General features: G+C 38.6%; 1 protein-coding gene across 12 annotated transcripts in view; it reads left to right on the top strand.

Annotated features, from left to right (window-relative positions):
- Positions 1-22,050, top strand: part of CLASP2 (cytoplasmic linker associated protein 2) — a 270,791-nt gene that overhangs the window by 43,933 nt on the left and 204,808 nt on the right. For all 12 annotated transcript variants that reach the window (XM_067560901.1, XM_067560896.1, XM_067560898.1 and 9 more), the window contains exons 3-7: positions 1,542-1,645; positions 4,559-4,650; positions 4,995-5,070; positions 6,922-7,019; positions 15,531-15,601. In XM_067560901.1, the coding sequence (XP_067417002.1) occupies positions 1,542-1,645; positions 4,559-4,650; positions 4,995-5,070; positions 6,922-7,019; positions 15,531-15,601 (441 nt within the window). The remainder of the gene's footprint in view (positions 1-1,541; positions 1,646-4,558; positions 4,651-4,994; positions 5,071-6,921; positions 7,020-15,530; positions 15,602-22,050) is intronic.

Here is a 22,050-nt window from a genome sequence, read left to right as displayed (position 1 = left end):
AAGTTGCAATAAAGCTACAGTTGCATTAAAAAACTAGGTGTTTGAATACAGTTTAGTTTAATTATTTTCAGTATATTGGCACTGATTGGCGAAATAGGGAGCTTCATAAAGAGAACAATGGTAATAAAATACACATTGAAGACAACAAATACATTGCTGCTTTATTATTTAAATAACAATATAAAATGTTTTTTCTATTAAAAACTCAGGAAATTCAGATAAAAAGATGGTTGGCCACTGTAACAAGTTGCTTAGGGATGCAGTGAATTCTGCATCACTGTAGTCTTTAAATCAAGCTGGGTATCTTGCTAAAAGATATACTCTAGATCAAACAGAATTATGAGCATGGTGCAGAAATACTGGGTGAGATTCTGTGGCCTGAATTATGCAGAAGGTAAGCCTAGATGATAATGGTCTGTTTTGGCCCTTATCTATTCTTTAGCTCAGAAAGTGAAGTTGGCACAGAAGCATCAGATTGCTTGTTAAGTGGTGTGACTCACTGTGATCTAAAATCTGCTATGGGTATCTGGCAACTTCAAGGGGGAGTTCCAGGTATTGAATATGACCTAAAAAGCACTAGATTACTTAATAGTTGCTTAATTGAGAGAGTGGCTCTCATTCTGAATCAAACTACTGCAGATGTGAACAACAGACTCTTGAGAGGAAGCTGCAGGCAGAGCCTTCTGTGTGATAGCCCCTTTGACTCTGAAGTTGTCTGAGACCATTGGATAGGAGAGAATGAGTCATAAACAGAGTACTGGGAATCAGCATAGCAAAATAGACCAAAACTGTGCAGTTAACAGTTCATCCAGGAGGTTGCTGCATTACCTAAAAATTCTGCTTTTTCATCAAATTTAAGTTGCCATCTGGGTGATAGCTAATTAGATTTTTGCAGGTCTGATACTGATTTCCATTACTACTTGTTTAATTTACGACTTGAAAATAGTCACAACATAATTTCTGTTAAACGGTGTATTTAAGGATGCTTGTGTTTAATATTGTGCCTTTTTATACCCTGATTCTTGTGGAAGATTCAGCCTTAATTCAAGTATACATTTTGTAATTCTTAAAAGATTTAAAAAAATTGTTATGCCTGGAAATAGGGAGGTATTAAAAATGTTGTGCATAAATGGAGGAAAACCTCATCTGATTAAAAACAATTTCCAAGATAATTTTTGAGCTGGGGCAAAATGTTCTATTTCTGAAGTATTATAGGCTGAGAAGCCTTTGTCTGACTTTCTTTTTGAAGTTCAAACTGAAGTAATGTATATGGTTGGTAAGAAGAAAAATATTATTTGTCTTAGTCATTTTGATAGCATTGCGTTTCTGAATTTCAGTCCAACACATTGTTCTTAGGGTTGCAGTACATTTAAAATTTCTTTTTGGAAAGTCTTTCTTTAAAATACTTTGGATTCGTTGTAAATCATGTCTTGATTTTTGTACTAGAAAAATCTTAATTCTGCTTTTAGAAACATTTTTATAAACCTGTTAGTCTTAAATTGATGGATACATATTTTGTTCATTTTTTTTTTGTCCTCTAGTTCTTCTAGCATTGATTGATCGAATGGGAGATGCCAAAGACCAAGTTCGAGAACAAGCACAGACTCTTATATTGAAATTAATGGACCAGGTAGCACCACCAATGGTATGACCCCTTCTGGAAATTCAGACTTATGTTCTGATTTTGCAGACATTTACATGTGACCTTTAATTTTAAACTCAAGTTATTCCACTGAATTCCATTATTAAGTGTGTGTGTGTAAGTTTTAACTGGATCACTGTCTCAATGTGTAAACAGTGTTGGACTGTTTTGCTTTAGCTGAAGATAAAACTCTGACACTAAACATAGAGTTCTTTTACAATATTTTTATATCATGTATAAATCAAAAGTAGATGTTTTCATATCAGGATGGCAGAAGTATTTTAATTAAACATATTTGAAATTTCCAGGTGGGCTTGAATTTGAATTAATTCAATGAAAATAAGCTAGCTATTTTATCTCATAACTTCCCAAAAATCAAATTAATTAAAAACCTAGGATGAATAATACATCCACAATCACATAAGGATAATCTTGTGGTTAAAACCACTGGATTACATCTCAGAAAATCTGGATTCAAATTTGAGTTCCTGGGTCTGCCACATATTTCCTGTCTGACCTTAGGTAAAATGATTAATCTCCCTGGGGTTCAGTTCCCCATGTATAAAATGTGCTAAAAATACTTCCTTTCTTCCATCTTTTGTCTGTCTTGTTTACTTAGACTTGAGTCAGAAACTCTCTCTATACTATGTTTGTGCAGTGCCTAGCACAATGGGACCCTCTTTGTAGTTCAGCCTTCTAGGTGCTACTGTAAGATTACTATTAATGTAAGTTTGAAAAATGGAAGATTGCCTAACAGGATTTATCACTTAATCAGTATTATTAAAATTCTTGGAATGGGGGTCATCAATAAGAATGCTATTGTTACTCAACTATTACTAATTCTCTCTCAAGAAAATCCTCTTTATAAGTTTAGATACAGAAATGAATAGGGAGACCCTTAGTTTTGCAAACCAGAGCGAGCTACTTTAAACTAAAACCTGTGTATGTTTGTTTAGAGGTGTGGGGATGAATGTGCAGGAAATTTAAATCTACAAACCTCATCCCCAATAGAGAGAACTTTTGAAAATTTGTTTGTGTGACTGAAAAAGTATTTTGATGTGATCTGAGTACCCTAAAAATACATAGTTCTCTTCTCTCCCCTTCCCTCAACCAAAATGGACTTAATCACATGCGTTTCTTGCTGAGCATTTCATGTCTTCTGTAATAGCCTGCTCCCTAGGAACAGTTGAGTTGCTTGCTGGTAAACCTGCCATGAAATTGACAAAACAACCAACAACTGATGAGTTATGTCAGTGTAGTAGGGCAGTTACATTGGCAGGAGGAAGGCGGTAGTGTAGACACTAATAACAATTAGGTCAACAAAAGCTGCCTTACATCGACTTAACTGTGTAGTGTAGATCAGCCCTTATTAAGTCCCTTTTTGGAGGGATGGGTGGTGGTAGAGTGGTAGCCTAAGTTATTCTAAATTTCTGTTTGAAGACCCTACAATACCTTGCATTTACTTCTCTGCCTGTTTCTTGTGTGTCTGTCTGGCAGGAAGACTTCCTCATTTTCTCTTTTTACCTCAGAGGGAGGATGGGCTTATTGGAGATGGATGTTTTCTTCCTTGCCAACCTAGGCTTTGTTGTTCATCTGTTCTATTTTGGAAAGCAAATACTGCTTATTTTCTCTCCTTTGTTCTGTTTACAATTTATACATTGTAAAATGTAAGATTTTCAAGTGAAAATTGATTTTAAAATTTTGATTACTGAAGCCTTTATAGCTATTCTAAAATGTGCTGCATAATTATGAAAAAGAATATTATCTAGTGTTCAGTACTTCTTACACTACTTCTTTTGGAATATCATTGTTCCTTTGTCAATGTTTTGCAGTAAAACCAATACAATTTTAATAGTTTACATAAATATACTACAGTGTACTGTCTTGTGTAACCATGCTACTTCAGAATTTCAGTATGTGAAGAGTCTAAATTACAGAATGTTACATACACAGAAAAATAAGCTATTCATCAAGCAGTGTGCGGTCGTTGCTAGGTGACATTATTCTTAGATGCCTGCTTGATGATGACCGCATGGCAGCGAAAGGAGCTTGCAATTTGTGTCTGTGTGCTTGAAATATCACTGGAAATCCAGAGATCTCTAAGATGCAAGTTGCATCATTAACAGAGTGATATAGATCTCCAGAATGACTTGGAAATGTAGAATTAAAAAGATAAAATGAGAAGGGAATGAAAAAACACCAATACAAGACACTGAAAAATGATATGCAGGAGAGCAATTCATACTACAAGAAACAGCAAGAGATCAACATAGAAGCGTACTGAGAAGCAGAAGCAGAAACAAATAGAATTGGAGACAAAATAAAACCAGGATAAATGAATGGGGAAAAAATTAAAATGTAAAATGAAGAAATGCAGAAGAAACTTAATGCAAGAGTAGAAGAATAATGAATAGTGGGCAGGCAGAGACTAAACACTGGGAATGGGAGGGGATTTTGATAGGGAAATAAGTAAAATATTGGGCAAAATGAATAAAGAAAAACCTTTGTTTAAACCATAGTAGTTGTAAATTTTAAAGTTTTGCTTTGACTTTGCAGTTGAATTACAAAAGGAACAATATTTCAAAATATACAGAATTAGAAGAATAAAATAGTGGGAGTGTATAAAGACCAACCATTTTAGAAATGTGTCTTGTATGGGATATTTTTTGTTGTGCTTAATATAAATAATCTAAAGATTGGGGGAAGGGATGGAGTTGGTTCGTATTCCATGCTGTAAATCCTGTAAAAATCTCATTTTTGTTCAAAACATTCCTCTGCTTTACAAAACAAAACTTAAGAATATTGTAATTAAATCAAAACTTCATCAGAAACTATTGGTATGAACATCATTATGGAAGGTGAACAGAATTACATTGCGCTCCCAGTAAATCAAGGCAATTGTTTTTGTTTTAATAGTGTATTTGGGAACGTCTTGCTGCTGGTTTTAAACACAAGAACAATCGATCCCGAGAAGGAGTGTGTTTGTGTCTCGTTGCTACCTTAAATATGTAAGAATCTTATTTTTATGGAGACATATTAAAATTAGTATTCTGTCCTGTTTGTTTCTAAATGACTTTTCCCTCTGAATTTAATTCTTTAAGATGCCTGATGCATTTAAAAAATGCTCTTATTAAATTAGAAGATCTGAGCAATTGACTGGTCCAAGCTTTCTGGAGTTGGCTGAAAGAATGTCCTTTTGGGACAATATATATAAAAAATATGGCACACTGATTGATAAGTATATCAGTGTGCCAAGGGCTGGGGATCCATGAAAATGTTTATTAAGCTACAAGGTAAAACTTCAGTTTTGATGTGAAAGTGTTTTTTTCTTTCTTGACTGATTTATTTTTAGTTATGGTGCGCAACCATTAATCCTCAGCAAGTTGGTACCACACTTATGCATCTTGTTTGGAGACTCCAATAGTCAGGTAAGGATTTTATTGCTATAAATTACTTGTACAATGTGCATTTGATTTTAAAAAAAATAAAAAGATAGTAAATTGATGTTATGCACATAAAGAAAATTCTTACTCATGATTTTTCTTATATTGTCCTTTTTAAGTCCACCTATTCAAGCCTTATCTGTTGGGTTTTCTTCCTGAGCCATATATGTTGCCAAATGGACACAGGGCTGGGGAGGGATCAGTTTTGGTATGCCTGCCTCAGTGGGGCTTCTTGGTTCTCTCATCTCATTTGTTTCCTGTCGCCAGTAGCTTGAGTCAAATCACTATTTGATAGTCATTTTCTGTAGAATATATTCAGAGGAAGCAACAAAATAATTGAATGAGAGGATGGATTGACCACAGAAGTGAGATTAAAATGAAATTTGTATAGCTTGACCAGTTGACTAAGGAAGCATAGCGAGTAAAAGTGAACACATCTTGCAGGATGTAGACAGGTGAGGTGAGATATTTGGGGAGGTACAAGGATTATAGCTAATAGTAAGGGGATCACTATGATGAAAATGAAGAAAAAATTTCTGAATGGTGACATCTGGACTATAGAATAGCTTTCAGAGGGAAGTGGTTGAAGCCGTGCTCTGGGGTTGTTTAAAATTGAACTTGGTAAAGCACTAGAAAATATAGTAATGAAAAAATAGTTTTGGCAGGATGTGGACTAGGTAATAGGTCTTCCATCTAATTTATATGCTTCTGCTTTGAATTAGGCTAGATCCCTGTCTCCTTAATAGTGTAGGGATTTGTTTTCAAGTCTGAAAGAAGTCTCTGGCATATGTGGCTCCTGTATTTTACAGAATCATGGTACAGGACATATCTTAATAAAGTGAGTATGTTGTGGACTACCTGCTTTCCTGTTCACAGATCAATAGCATTCCTGAATCAAGTACACTAATTCTTTACATGGAATAGTAATATTAAGGAATTGTTTGTGTTTTAGCTATCTTTAATGTGATACTCTCTTCCTTCTTTCTCTTCCCCCACTGCTTCTGTGTGTATTTTTCTGTACTGGCTGATCCCCTTATTTTTTCCCTACCTGTGATTCTTTGTAGTAGTGCTCTTAGTGGAGCCAGGAAGGCTGGCTCTTCCTTGTTTTTGGCTATGTTTTCAAATCAGTCAGGTTCTTATTTACACTGAAGAGCACAACTGAATTAGAAGCAGCTGGAAACAGAGGAACCAGCATTATTTGATCAGAGTGTATGGATTAGTGTTTGGGATTGTTGATCTAGTTACTCCTGGAGGAATTCTGCATCAAAAATAAAATATTCTGTGCACAGTATTTTAAAGTTCTTGTTATTTTATTGGTCAAAATAACACAATATAATTGTCCCAGTTTCAATTATTTTGGTAATTTATTTGAAAATATCTGTCAGCAAGTATTTCTGTAACAATACAGACAATAAAAAAGATGCCCCTTGGAATAGAGAGTTAAAGAAACCCTTGTGACAACCCAGTTACTGTTTCTCCGTTATGCTTTTGTTGGACACCTCAGTGTGGGTGTGTCGCACATACTAGCTGGGCACATCTTGGTGGATCTCTGTTCCCTGACACCTCCCCAGCGTCTCCGGACAGCTGATGGGCGGGGCTGCTTGCTGAAGCAGTGGAGTTGGAGTGGCTGCTCTGTTTTCCTTCCTCCCCTGAAGTATTTTTTGTAATAGTTAGTTAGGGGCAGGTCACGGCTTCTGTGAATTCTTGTTTATTGCCCCAGACCTGTCCCTGACTTTTACTAAAAATAGCAGTGACAGAATCTTAACCTTATTCATTGTGTTAAGTCAAATATCCTCTATAATTTAAAAAAAAATTAATTTAAATTTGCATTCACAGGTGAGAGATGCTGCAATATTGGCTATTGTGGCGATTTATAGACATGTAGGAGAGAAAGTAAGAGCAGACCTTAATAAGAGGGGAATTCCCTCTGCAAGGTAAGTCCTTATTTAATTTTTACCACTTAATTATTTTGATTAGTGCCTAGAATGCATTAAAATCCCGCTACTGTTAACTATGTAGTACCATTTTTTACGCCATCTGTCAATTAATTTAGTTTACATTATAACATCATTGCTGTGTCTATTTCTGCTTGTTATGTAACAAATTATATATAACCAGAATTGAAAACTCCTCACTTCACTCTTTCTGCTGGAAGATGAATGGTCTATATGATGCAAACAGCTTTTACATCCAAGAATCAAACTCAGATTTTTTTTTTAAAGTAGACTTGGGCTAATGAGGAAAAAAATCTTTTAATGTAATAAAAAATCATAGTGAACTCTGAACAAATGATTCAAATATGTTGTGTCCAACTTGTAAATTTGGTGAATAGTTGAGTGTGGAGGAAATTACTTACTGGAAAATATTTGGAAATCATCCAGTAGCCTGTTCTACAAATATTATTTAACCTGCTCTAATTCTAACACTGTTATGAGGAGGATTTCTTTCTTCATGATCAAAGTGCAAAAGCTGGAGAGATTTGAAAGAAATACTTAATTCATATCCCCAAACAATGCAAGAGTTTATGATAAACAGTCCAAAGTCCCAACTTGTCCACAGCAGATAATTGGAGTAGATAGGAGAAAGACATGACTCAACTAGGAACCCTTCATTCGTCAAGACAGGATTCAAGGCATCCCCATTCTGGTAGAAAGGATAAGCATAAGCTAGTAGGCGACTGTTAAGTTAAGTTGGATCTGATGACTGCAACTGTATTCCTAGTACTTGTCTCCTCCACATCTCCTTGTGAGGCAACCTCAGTGAATCTTAAGGTTCCAGTGAAAGCAAATATTGGAGGGACTCACATTTTATTTGTGTAATAAATTATCTTTTGGCCTCTCTAGCTTGGTGACAGTCCAGGGACAAATTGCAATTAGGGTATTTCCAAATTCCTACCACCTAAATCATAGTGTCTATAGATTTGTCCATCCTCAGATGGGTAGTCCACACAGAAATATTCCATTCTCAAGGAACTTTGTTTCTCCAGGAGCAGCATTTGTCTGTAAGTGTTCCTGAGATGAGTGTATGCATGTTGGATGAGGACCTACAGCATTCTATTGTCCCAAAAGGTTTTCCTGGTTCAAATGGGCAGTTGGACCACCATGTTTTGCCAAAACAAGCAGGGAAGTACTGTGTCATGGTGCTTGTTAGGAAGCCTGTCAGGGAAAGGAGTTGGTTCTGTCCTACAAAACATTTTACAACCATTCTGTACCTGGCATTCAAGGAGAATACAGTAGTAGACTGAATTTATCCTGTGAATAAGCTCTCACAAGTGGTCTCTGGATCCAGGAGGGGTAGATGAGATCGTTCACCTCAACATAAAGTCATCAGTCTTCTGCGCTGCTTCTGCGTGCCTGTCTACTGCAGTAGCAAAGCTCAGAAAAGACAAATTTTAAATAATAGTAGTAGCTGTATGCTGGTTTAAACTGGTGTGGTTCTCAATTCTGTTTGTAGATAGTGAAGGCCAATCTTTATCATACTGAGAGTCTGACAGCTGATCATTACTCTTACAGAAATATATTTATCCGTATAGCAGTAAAAATAACTTTCATTATTTTTAAAGTTCTGTAAGTGGTCTACAGTTTGAATACAACTACTTTAAATTGATACATTCAGAGCCTCTCAACTTTATTAAACCTTTTCAGTTATAGAAGTGACTTAGAAAGTGGATCATGAAGTTGTAAAGTTAATACGTAACTGAAAAATATTTCCCTTCAGTATTTGTGCACATATATAGTTTTAGAATGTCCATAGTGTTTCATAGTATGTGTACCTGCTTAGTTTGCATAAGAAATTATACGTGTAAGGTCTTGTGGATGATGCTTCATGCACTCTGCTCTAAAGCATTGGCAAAGCAGTGCTTTTGTCCAAAGTTGAGGAAGGCAGGAAAATTAATTAAGTGCAGTTTGTGAGAAATTTTATGCAACTTCATTAATATACGTACGTAGCTTGTAACACCTCTAATTAAGATTCCACTAAACTTAAAATGTCCTGTAATCTACATTTGGGAGTTCGTCATTTTGTGCTTTTTTGATTTTAATTAATCATTTTTGCTTTAAATATGTAGGGGCTTTATAAAAGCTTTTAAATCCTCACATAATAAACAAGCACAGCTCTCTGTTGTTGCAGGATAATGTGTACACAAGGCCCTGTGAACCTTCTGCCAGGCTGGATCTAAATTCTGTGTTAAAGCCCCTAGTTTCTAAGGCAAATTGGAAAGTCTGCACCATTTTCATTGAAATGAAGTAATAGGGATTTTTATTGAATTAAACCTGTGGACAAATATAGTCAGGACAGTATGCCTTCTTGTGTTTGTTTTGTTTATTTTGCAAGTCCACCACAAATTTCTGTGTGCCACAGATTTTTGTATTGACAACTCATAATTGTATCCACAAAGTAGAATGGAGGCTGGAAATTTTTACAGAAATGAGAGAATTATTGGGGCTTTTGATACAAGAAAAGGCTTACATGTTTTCAGTTATGGGGTACACACATTGGTTGGATTGCTTTTTCTGAAATAATTGTTTGTGTTTAAATTTCCACCGTGCAGGCTTCAGGGAGTAGCCCATTGAAATAAATGAGACAGCTTAAACCTTGCAGAGTTGTTTGTTTCAGGCTGTCTGCAGACTTTGGAAAACAAACAGTATCAGTTTGTGTTGAGAATTGTCATTTCAGCCATGAATGCAAGAAACTCACTTTTTTAAAATGAAAGCTTAGACTGTGGAGCACTCTTAGTTGTGGAATACATGCACTGTTCATATATAGAATGGGTTACAGTAACACTAGCATGTGAACTTATTTGCTATACTAGAAATACTGACAAGGCAAATAAGCAGCATATAGATGATAAAGGAAAAGACCTGTGTAAAATGCAAGAGATGGCAATAATTAAATTATATCTATCTTAGCAAAAGTTGCTACTATATTTAGGATAAGTTTTCATTCCCCTGTCGCCTGCCAGAGGTGAAATTAGGAGTATTTTAGGGTTTATCGATATGGGGAAATTAATCAACAGAATTATAGCAGTATAGACATCTAGTTACACCCAAAAGAAAATAGAATAGTAGTGACAGTACCTGTGTATAAAGAGGATCTTGGAAAAAACACTTGCTTAAAAATCATGTAAATGTGCATAGGTGGTTGAACCAACATGAAAAGCATGGAGTGCAGTTATTGTGTATAGTATTTTAATTTTTTTTATCCGCTTGAAATGCTTTAGTAAAAATTTCCTTGAGATCACAGTGTAACCTAGATATTTTGAGGTTCAAAATTAAAGCAGAATAATGTATGCATTTTGTGAATTACTGTTGCTTCAAACATATTGCTTTGGTTTTCATGATTACAGTGAAGCTGTGGCACAAGAGAGGACAGGATAATAAGTGACTGTTCCAAAGGAAAAGTTATGTGGATAAATCAGAAAAACTATGCAAACTACTGCAAAAGAAAAATTAGATAAAAGTTTGGATAAGGTGGAGTTAAGGTGGTAAAACATATTGGATATGGAGCACTGCCTTATGTAATATGTAAAGAAATGTATGAAATGAGGCAGGTCTCTAACTCATTCTATGTAATCATGTATTGTGCAGTCTCAGTGAGGCAAGACTTCCTCAGTGAGTACACATGGCTGTGCTTCTTATGAGTACAGTGGCCATGCCAGGTTGGGTGAGAAGTCTTGCATCAATATGGCTGCTCCACCATCGAAGAAGACCGGAACAGAGCACAAGTCTAAGCACCTGTAAAGACCAGCCAGTCCCATTTTTGGCACTGGTGACTGAGCCTCCACCTTCACCCCTGGCACCGTCCATGCCACTGGGACCATCCACACTTTCGTGCCTGGTCCCATGCACACCTGGCCGTTTGTCCCCACTTATACCCATGGCCAAACTCTTGCTGCAGTAAGCTGGCTGTCCTTTGCATCCTGGCTCCCTGGAATCCCCGGAGCTCCTGTCCTTTGCAGACGAGCCACTGTTGCTTGAGCAACATACTGCTCTGCTCCCATGCTGTGCCACTCGCACCACCAGTACTATCTGTTCGATGACGCCGCCTTTCACAGACCAGCCTTCCGACTCCGAGTGGCCTTCAAGACTGGACTCTACATTTTCACTGGCCTGATTTTTCAGTCCGGAAACTAGACACCTACCCTATGCATTGATGTACAGAACCCCTGTGGAGGCATGGTTCCATTACCCTTATGGGCCCCTATTTCCTGAGGATCCCTATGCCTGGCCCTGTTGGCATGCTTGGGACCCTTATCGTGGCCACCACCCTCTAAGCATTGACCTTTTCATGTTCACACTGTCCCCCCTTGGTCTGTGAGGAACCTCGGGACATTGCTTCACCACCTGCGCCGCTGGAGCCACAGGTCCTGACTGGCACCTCATCATCCCCAGATAAGGCACTCATATCGCCTTCTCTTTTGCCCCTGGATGACCGCAACCAATATCAGGACTTGCTTCGGAGCATTGCTGGAACTCTCTTCCTTCCAGGGGAAGATGTACAAGACCCCCATGCCCAATTCCTGGACGTTTGGTAGCTGGCTGGCCCATTATGAATGGCACTCCCCATCCATAGCATGCTTCTGCAAATGGCTCAGGCCGTCTGGCACACCCCAGCTTCTTCTCAGGCCGTCTGACATGCCCCAGCTCCCACACCAAAGTGGGCTGAGCGACACTGCTTTGCCCCTGCTAAGAACACAGACTTCTTGTTCTCCCATCCCTTTCTGAACTCTCTAGTGGTGCATGTGGTGCAGTGCTGAGCATGCCTGCCAGCAGCACCTCAAAGCTACTCCTCCAGATCGGGCCGCCAAAAAATGTTACTTGCTTATGTGCAAGGTCACACTTCTGCAGGCCTTCAATTCTGCATCATTAGTTACCAAGCTATACTGGCGAAGTATGACTTTCTCATACCCCAAAATGGCAGCGTTTCAGACATCCCTCCTGGAGGACAAACATGCTGAGGTTAAATCCCTCATTGATGAAGGTAAACTGGTAGCCAAGGTCGTCCTTCAAGCATCACTGTGGATACAACACCTCGCTCCCTCAAATCTGGTGTGGTGTTTTGCTGCGATTCCTGGCTCCAATTCTCCTGCTTCACTAAAGAGGTCCAGACCACACCTGAGGACCTTACATTGCTAAATAGTTTTCAATTGTCAAATGCAACTGATGAGTCTCTCTATTCACTCAAGGACTTTTGAGCCACACTCCAGTCCCTGGGCCTATACACTACAGCCCCTGACTTGTTGACAGCACCAAGCTTTCTTCCGCCTCGCTACCTTGCCCACTCCACTGATCAACCTTACACTCTGCGACAAGAACCGTCCTGCTGCTGTCCCAACGACCGTGCTGTTCCATGGCTACCTCCTCCCCTGCTCTCCAGCAGCATCCTTCCAAGCACCCCTTTTGACTCTTCCCTCAACACCTGTGAACCTTCCTCCACCTCTCCTGCAGTCCCTCTGGTTGTGTTTGGGGCCGAGTTGCCCTCTTAGCTTGTAGTTGGGGCAAGATTACCACTGATCGTTAGGTACTGGATATCATTTGCTTGCGGTACCTCATAGAGTTCCTCTCCTTCCCTCCCTGTCACCTGCCCTATGCTGGCCCTGGGGATCCATTTCAACAACAACTTCTCTGAGAGGAAGTGCATACTCTCCTCCAGAAGGGCGCCATAGAACCCGTCCCATGTCTCTCTTGTCACTCTGGGTTATGCTCCCCTTATTGCCTTATACTGAAGAAAGGGGGTGGCATTCATCCCATTTTAGACGTATGGGCACTAAACTGATGTATACACAAGTTTCGCTTCCAAATGGTTACCCTTCTCCTGATTTATCCTCTCCTCCTCTCTCTTGGAGCCTACTTCATGGCTCTTGATATGAAGCATGCATATTTCAATACGGACATCCATTCCGCCCATCACAAATTCCTTTGTTTCATGGGACTCCTCAGCAAAGCGACACTGCACTTATATTTATGCAACTGCTGGACCAGATCCTTCCCCTGTCGATTTCTCCAGCTTGTGCCTCACAGCTCAGTGTGGGGTGAGGCCAGGGACAGAAAAAGTTAAATATTTTTTTGTAATCTTCTGAGGAAGAAAGGACTGCTTTGATGTTCTTTGGACATCCAAAGCGCTTCCTTTCCCTTCTTGAACCTAACTGCCCCTCCCACTCAACACCTTCCACTTCCATGCATCTCCCTTTGTAAGGGGGCAGTGACATCGGGTGGGAGGGGGAAGGGAGGAGCACAGGCACTGTTTAGTCTTCCAAGGAAGAAGAGACAGCTGTTAATTTCTATAACCCATTATACATTTTCTACAAGTATCCCATATCTAACTATGACCTTTCTAAACTTGCTTCTTCCTCTCCCCTGGTATGCATGGCTCCCTAAACTTTCATTGCCTGTGTGCTGGCCTAGAAGTGCACAGATACAGATGAAATGATTGTTCCATAAATTTTATGGTTTCCGCCCAATGTGTAATAGTGGTTCCTGGGAACTCAATTAAATTATTGATTTGTCCCACTGTCTTGCTCAGAGACCATTTATGGGTGGAGTGGAGTGAAAGTTGGACTTAAAATCAGGAGTGTGGCCCTGTAGCAAAAGGGGATATTGGCGAGAGGTTGGAGCTCTGTTGTAACTTATCAGTCTTGGGTTCTATTTCCTGCTGCAGTTCGGGGTCCTCCTCAGGTTTGTCCAGGTGTTGGGAAGGGGCTTGTTCGACTGGCTCCTTCAGATAGAGGTGCAGAATGACATGCTGCTCTTTCTCTGGAGCATCTTCCATGGGCCCTACTGCTTTCTCGCCCTGGCCCTTATTGACTTCCTTTCAGACAGCTCTGTACTGGGAACCATTGAGAGCACCTGATCCAGCTCATCATAGAATGGGCATGTCTGAGGTTCCCTCCTGAAGTGACTGAGTCTTTTGTCCTCTGGTACAGGAGCCTCAGGTGCTTCATGTGTTTCTGGCGCCAGGCTGGAATCAGGTGATGCCTGCGTGCTCCACCCTCCATGAAATTTCCCAGTACAGGTGAATGTTCCTCCTCCAGTGGATGAAGTTGTGGAGGACTATGTACACCAACCACACATTGTTCAGGACCTATGTGTAGTCAAAGGACCAGGCGACTGGTCTTGGAACAGGATGCATGTTCACCTGTACTGAGCTACAGAGTTACGGAAAACCCTTCTGAGGTGGTCAGCATAGTTCACTACTGGTGACAACTGGAGGACAGGGACTTGTATAGATTGGATAAGGGTCAGGCAGGAAAGGGTTCACTGCATTGTGGGAGTGGACTGTTGAAATGCAGGATGTGCTACATGCTCCTTGCCTCCATCCACACTGGCAAAGGTACAGGACTGCCACAGTCTGAGGTGTGTACTCACACATACCCCTCAGGTGTGCTAATTTACAACCCTCTACACACCTTCAGACATGTGCTTCTGAGCTTGAGATGTGGAAAATAGGTATTATAGCACAACCATGTGCATGGACACGTGCAGTCACTAGTGAAGAGAAAGCTTAATTGTTTTCTGCTTTGTTCTTTTTTTTTTTATAAGGTTGACACATTATACTGGTATACACCAATCCTAGAAAATGTAAATATGATCTTAATTATTTTTATATTAAACTGCAGCTGCCATCCATTGCTTTCAAGTTTGTCTGTTTCAGTAATATATAGATAAAAGTGCATTTTTATTTATTTATTTATATTATTTATTTTTATTTTATTTATTTATATTATAGCACTCTGGCTAAATGGGGAATATGGGTGATATTAACTGAATAGTTTTTTTACTGCCTAATTACATGCACTTAGAGCACTCAGCATATTTCTATTGTGTTTGTAAAGTTAGTGTTACTTAAAATATTGTTACCTTTTACTTTAATATGACTAAAATGTTTAGCATATTTTGAAAGTGAAATATGACTACTTTTTCCTGCTAGGAAAGTGAAACTACTCTTAAGAACAGTAGCTTTATTAAAATAAGACTGAGATTTTGACAAATCTGGTAATAGTCTCCAAACAAGTTTTAATCTTATCCTTAATAGTTACAATATACTCACTACTTAAAAATAATCACTTTTTAGAGCTTTATATAAATATTCTAGTATGTTCACATAAAGCCTAATGTATGTCATTAATATAAATGTATATAGTAAAAGAGTTCTATTTTTAAAAACCATGTTAATTGGAATATACACTTTTATTAAATCCCTAAGTGAATTTAGTTTGTGTTAGACTACATTGAATTTATTCAAGAGGAAAAGTGTTCAAACACTGTTTCCATAGATCTCTAATGGCTGGAATAATAAACAGCTTGAGTTTCAGCCATTCATCTATAAGTCTTCTTATGAAAACAGATAAAACCGGGTTGGAGTTTTAGTTTTTCTTTTTAGTTTTGGGGGTTGGAGAAATATCTCTACTTTACATAGAAGTTAAAATTAACCTTTGCCCTTATTTTTAGGTTACAAACAATATTTGCAAAATTCGATGAAGTGAGAGACTCTGGAACTATGATTTTAAGTAACATCAGTGGTAAGTATGCAACTGTATATTGCTGTTCAAAGCGGGTGGTTAATGTAACTTTATTAAACTTTTATTAAGCACTATAATCTGTTTTGTGGAACTACTAGCATTACCAAAGTGAAGTTCAGGTTGATCTGTTGTAGAAAATGCATTTACGCCACAATCTGAAAGTTAGACATTTGTGTAATTCTACAAATGCTTACTCTCTCATACTGACAGTCTTTTCTTGAAGTCATTGTTAATATCTTTTTCTACACAGCACTCTCGCACCCCACTCTGTCAATGGCTACAATGTCTTACAGTGGTTTCAATTGTACTTGCTTAAGCAAATTTCACTATGTACATCTCTGCATCATTGCAGTATGAAAGTGGGAAAAACAGCTAGTTTTGTTGCACCACTGAAACAATTGGGTCCTCAAAATCTTTCAGAATAGTTACTTTTGTGCTCAGTAAGGGGTAATGAGGAGGTTCCAAAATTGCCAGCTAAATATAGTGTGTGTAATTCCTTTAATATATATATTTTTTTAACTTAAAGCATGTCTCTCTCCAGGAATTAAACATAAATATACTGGAAGCTTTTCTTTAAAAGAAAAATATTGGAGTGGCTATAAACAATTATAAGAGCATCTTGAAACTATTGTAGCTATTAGAAAACTTGATATGTGCTGAAGGACTCTCTGATCTTACTCAAGTTCAGTGTACTAGATTTTTTAACTGTTATTACTTTTGATGCAGTTTACTATTCTAACAAGACCTTCAGTGAAAAAAATTCTCTAGAGAGGAATCACTTAATTTGTTTTCAACAAATCCCTATTTAGAAAACTTCTCTTCTGTAGACTGTCCTGTAAAAGCAGGCCTGTAAATGACCACTAATGTGGTCAACAAATTTCTTTTGCTATGAAACACTGCTTGAGGGGTTTTCAGACATATATTTTGTATATCCTTTTATAAATATAGCAAGAACATCAACATTTCTGAGAAGAGCTGTAGTCTAGTGGATTGAGCACTTGAGTGCGCGTATCTGTGTCTCACTGCAGTGTAGGCCCAAGCTTTAACCCATTTCTGTCTACGCACGAATCCTGCTAACTGAGGGCTTGGACTCAGGATCCCAGGACTTCATGGGGGTGGAGGGTTTGAGCTTGAGTCAAGCTGGGATCCAAAGTTTAAGTCCTATTGTTTTGCAGTGTAGAAGCAGCCCCACTGGACTTGTGCTCTGGAAATCCTCCAAAAGTATCCCACATGCCAACTTTCTTTGTCTGGACAGTCAAATTTGGTGGACACTCACGTTTTCCCACAATGAACAAAGGGCTAGAGGGACCACATTTTGGGAGGGCTCTAGGAAGTGGGGGATATGAGTTGTTGGACTTGAGTTTGTGTAATGTAGTGTAGAAGCTGGAGATGCAAGTTGGGACCTGGGGTTTAACGGTTAACCTGGAGCTAGAAATGAGTGTAGATGCTCAAGCCCCAGGTTAACAAACTCAGGGTCTGTTAACTCAAATTCTATTAACCCTAGGCTTACATTGCAGTGTAGACATAACCTGTGTTCTGGCATGTGTGCATTTGGGAGCCAAGCCCACTTTTGAGAGTCTATGTCACTAATTGGACAAGTGGCGGAGATGCATATCACAGCTCAATACACACTCTTCCCCATACACCCAGCTGAGCACACCAGTTCAGGTTCAGCTCACCCCCTACACAGATTTGAGTGTGGAGTGGAGATTGAGACATTGAGCATGCAACACAACACAGTGGAAGCATGTATTGTAGATACACCCTTATACTGCACTTATTACTAGACTCCTGGGTTCTGTTTTGAGCTTTGCCTCAGTCTTTTTATCTGACTTTGAGCAGATTGCTTAACCCCTCTGAACCTAGGTTATCTCATCTGTAAAACACAGGTGTTAATGTTTATGCACCTTGGTGAAGGATTTTGAGAGCCTATGGATGGCAAGTGCTATACATATGTGTGCAATTTATTATATTCCTTTCAACTCTATCATCATGGAGGCAAAATCTTTGTATTAAATATGTACTTCAGCATATTCCTGGTCATACCTAGCTGTTTTCTTCTCAGTTCAACAGGATTCAGTACTCTGATTTATTTATTTAAAAAAAAAAAAAAATCTTCCCCTCTCTGTCATGGAAGGCAAATTGTTCATGATTTTGACAAGGGCAGTCTGTTGTCTACACTTGCTGCTTTCTGTAGCTGCACTGCCAGCACTTTTTAGTGTGTTTGTCAAATATTGTTGGTTAGAGGCCAGATTCTAATACATTTGGAGTTGAGGATTCACCACGTTTTTAAAAAAAGGTTACCTGAGGGAAGAGAGATGGATTTATGCCCTGTTTTCTTAATTTGATATATAAAAAAGATCGGAAAGGGTTTTTATTTCTCTTTTGGGGTTTAAAAGAGGGTGTGGGCGGAGCACGCTGGGCTTCTACGTCTTTCATATTTCTACAGTTTAAAAAAATGTAATCTTTCCTATTTTGCTGGAGATTTTTCTTTGAGGACCCAAAGATATGGCTTGGGAACACTGACTTAACTGAAGGGCAGGATCTTTGATTCTTTAATCAAATAATCTTCTGCCAGCTCTTAAGATGTTTCAGTTAATACCGATTTATCAAAATTTAAAAAACAAATACTAGGTTAAAACAATCTGAATAAAAATCAGTTCCAGATGTAATTTTCATAGTATTTGATTTTTTTTTTAAAGTTTTTTTCTCTTGGAGTTTGTTAACTACAGCTTAATTCAAGTTAGTTAATTGCCAGTTAAGTTGCGTTAGGCTCAAAAATGAACCACAAATTTTTGTACTCTGAAACAAACATTTGTGGAGTATCTAAATTAGTATGAACAGATATGTTAGTTAACTTAATTGGTAATCGGTTAATTTTAATTCAAAATCATAGTTGCCTGTGGGCTTCTCTTGGGAAAAACAAAGTAGAATTAAATTTGCTTTAAGAATCCCTAAACTTTTTTCAAAAGCGTTACAGGCCTTTTTTATTAAACCATAAACAAACTAAATAAATAAACTCAATCTTTTCCCTTTTTAATTTCTTCTGGGTTGGGTTTTCTTTCTCCCAAATGATATCTCTGTTGGATTGAATGAGAAGAAACACCAGCAGCTCCTCTTGGTATAACAGAGTTAGAGCTAACTTAAAATAATTTTGCTGTGGATATGAACTCTCTCTTCTAACTCCTGCCCTGTGGAGTGCTTTCCCCAGCCTCCGAAAAAGTAAAACAAACAAAAATCTATTAGCATCATTTCAGCCATCCAAACCCCAAATCCTTGCCTAAAAAATAATATGAGGCCTGGTCTACACACACATTTGCACCTGAATAATAAGAGGTGTGAACTGAAATTATGTAGCTACTTCAGTACAAGTCACGTGGTGACACTAACCACTCCAGAATAAGCGTTCACACACAAGCTTGCACTGAAATAACTGCATAATTTCAATTCACACGTTTTTTTACTTCAGGGATGGGTATTGTGGTGAAGTCAACAGTAAAAGAGAGAGGCAGAGAGGGTTTTGTGGATAGATGAAGTTCTTTTTTGTCAACTTTAAATTGATGCTAAGATCCAGAAGAATTATAGAGAAGCCAAGATATGAGATTTTGGACAGAGAGAGAAAGGAGGATGGTGACAAGTTTAATAATGTAAAGGCGCAACAATCAGAGATGTGAAGAGATGAAATCACCAAGGGAGAGGATGTAGAGGGAGAAGAGGAGTGACCATGAACAGTTCTGTGGGATCCTCCTGCGAAGTGAGAAAGTTGAGGATGACCCACTGAAATGGGCACTGAAGGAGCAATCATTGTGGTTGAAGTATGGAGTCTCTCAAGCCCAGGGAAGGGACGAAGAATAGAAGGTCCTGCACAGACTTAAGAGAGCCAAGGCAGGCATATATAATGTCTTTGCTTTGATCAAGGAAGGGGTTTGATCCCACTTGTCTCCAATGTTAACTGATGTTATACCATTCATTCCATAATATACCTCTTCAAATGAGCTTTGCTTTTTGTGGCTATGGCTCCAGTAGTACTGCCATCACTCAATGGTATCTTTCCTGTCTTCTGTCAGTCCGCTATTTGGTAGGGGATAGAAGCAGGTGTCTTCTCTGCAGCATGTATAATGGATGAATTAGCTACTATGAACACCTTTACTTTTGTGATTTGGATTTTTGTTTACATTTGTGATATTAATATTACATTTTTGTGCTTAATACTATGGTGCTATAAATTCATGTCAGCTATACTAACTCACTGCCAGCTTTTGCTCTCTTTCATTCCCATGGAAATCAATGTTGTATCTCTGCCAGCTGGAGACCGTAATTTAAAGCACCTCCCCATTTTCAGCAAATGAATGTCCATTTCCATGGAAACAGGAGTGGGAGCCAACAGTAGAACTGTTAAAACACTTCTGCTGGCTGTGGTTTGTAAATATGATTTATTTGATAATTTGACAGACTTCTAGTCTACAGGATTGTAAGTGTTGGGAAGAAGGGATTAAAGTAAAAGTAATTTTAAAAAAAAACCCCAAAACCCTGTTTTTTATCCTTGGATGTGTATATATATACCTCTTATCTGTGATTTCCACTTCATGCATCTGACAAAGTGGGTTGCAGCCCATGAAAACTTATGCCTGCAGAAATTTGATAGTCTTTAAGGTGCTACAGGACTCTCGTTGTTTTTGCTGTATAAAGACTAATACGGCTACCCCTCTGGAATTTTTCTCTATTCTTTCTCCTCTTCAGTGGGCCAGATGATTTGAGGGTAGTCTGAATTGGCTGTCTGGACCTAATCTGTGCAGTTCTCCCACTTGATAGCATGTCTACACTCATAATGCCCATTTTATAAGCATAAAATGTGATAGTGTGAAATGGTGTCTGAAGCGTTTAGTGACACAATTTTGGGACAGGTATTCTGAGTGGAGAGGCTATGGGATGAGTTATATAGGTCTTTCCAAACAAGTGTCAATAAAAACTTTGTAGTATCCCACCTCAAAAATACATTTGTTTTGCCACTTATTTTGATTATTTTTTTATTGTTTTCCTTTGTTTCCCTCTGCTATTATCTTCAGGTAAGGATAGTTACTATGAAAGCATAAATGTCATTGATCTTGGCAAAGCTCCCAAATGTGGTATAAAATGTAGTACAAAAGGTCTGGGAAATACGGACATCTTCTGTGGCTGTCATGGCTAAATGTGTGTTATAAATTATAACATTCATTTTCTGACTGCCAAACCAAATCCAAGTGGCCAAGAGGTAGTTATGTGATTTTTAATGTTCATTGTTGTTGTCTTAGCTAGCTAATAGTTTTAGGCATCAAAAACTATTGATCAGCAAGCCATTAGTGAGACGGGTAAATGTAACCCTGTGACAAAATATAAAAAACACGTTTAACCTGTTCTCCCCTATTCCCTTTCCTCCCCCCCCCCCCGCGAGTTGTTGAGCACTTGCATCTCTCATTGATGTAATTTTAATTGAAATTGCTCAGAATTGTCTTCAGCAAATAAATGCCCCTCCCTTCACATTTGAGAGAGTTAAAATTATTCCATAGTTAAATGCATATTGCACTTGAAGCATCTCTTGTTCTTTTAGGCTTGTCTTGCGATGCCATAGGAAACAAATTGGGTGTGTGTGTGTGGGGCGGAGTTAGTGTACCTTTAAATACTTACACATTTATTGCTTTTTACAATATTACATTTTTATACCTTTATGCTTATATTATGTAACATGGAATGTAAGAATATTAGGTATAACTAAGAAAATAAGTGTAAATAGCTCAATTTTCTAGCAGACTTTTCTGGTAGATGTGACATCATCAAAGACTATATGAATCAAGTGGGAACCAACAAAGCTTTTGATACGGTTTCTCACAGTATTCTTATCAGCAAGTTAAAGAAGTATGGGTTGGATGAATGGACTATAAAATGGATAGTGAACTGGCTAGAGCATAGGGCTCAACGAGTAGTGATCAATGGCTCCATGTCTAGCTGGCAACCGGTCACAAGCGGAGTTCCCCAGGGGTCGGTCCTGGGGCCGGTTTTGTTCAACATCTTTATTAATGATCTGGAGGATGGGGTGTGTGTGTGTGCGGACGACACTAAGCTGGGGGGAGTGGTAGATACCCTGCAAGGTAGGGATTACAGAGTGACCTAAACAAACTGGAGGATTGGGCCAAAAGAAATCTAATGAGGTTCAACAAGGACAAGTGCAGAGTCCTCCACTTAGGAAGGAAGAATCCCATGCACAGCTATAGACTGGGGACCGACGAGCTGGGCAGCAGCTCTGCAGAAAAGGACCTGGGGGTAACGGTGGATAAAAAGCTGGATATGAGTCAGCAGTGTGCCCTGGTTGTCAAGAAGGCTAATGGAATATTGGGCTGCATTAGGAGGGGCATTGCCAGCAGGTCACGGGAAGTGATTATTCCCCTCTATTCGGCATTGGTGAGGCCGCATTT

The sequence above is a fragment of the Emydura macquarii genome, unplaced genomic scaffold (genome assembly GCF_026122565.2).
Source record: "Emydura macquarii macquarii isolate MOO-44397 ecotype Brisbane River unplaced genomic scaffold, CSIRO-AGI_Emac_v2 contig_2321, whole genome shotgun sequence".
NCBI classification, from domain to species: domain Eukaryota; kingdom Metazoa; phylum Chordata; order Testudines; family Chelidae; genus Emydura; species Emydura macquarii.
Note: the sequence above shows the minus strand (reverse complement) of the source record. Positions and strands in the feature narration are given on the sequence as shown.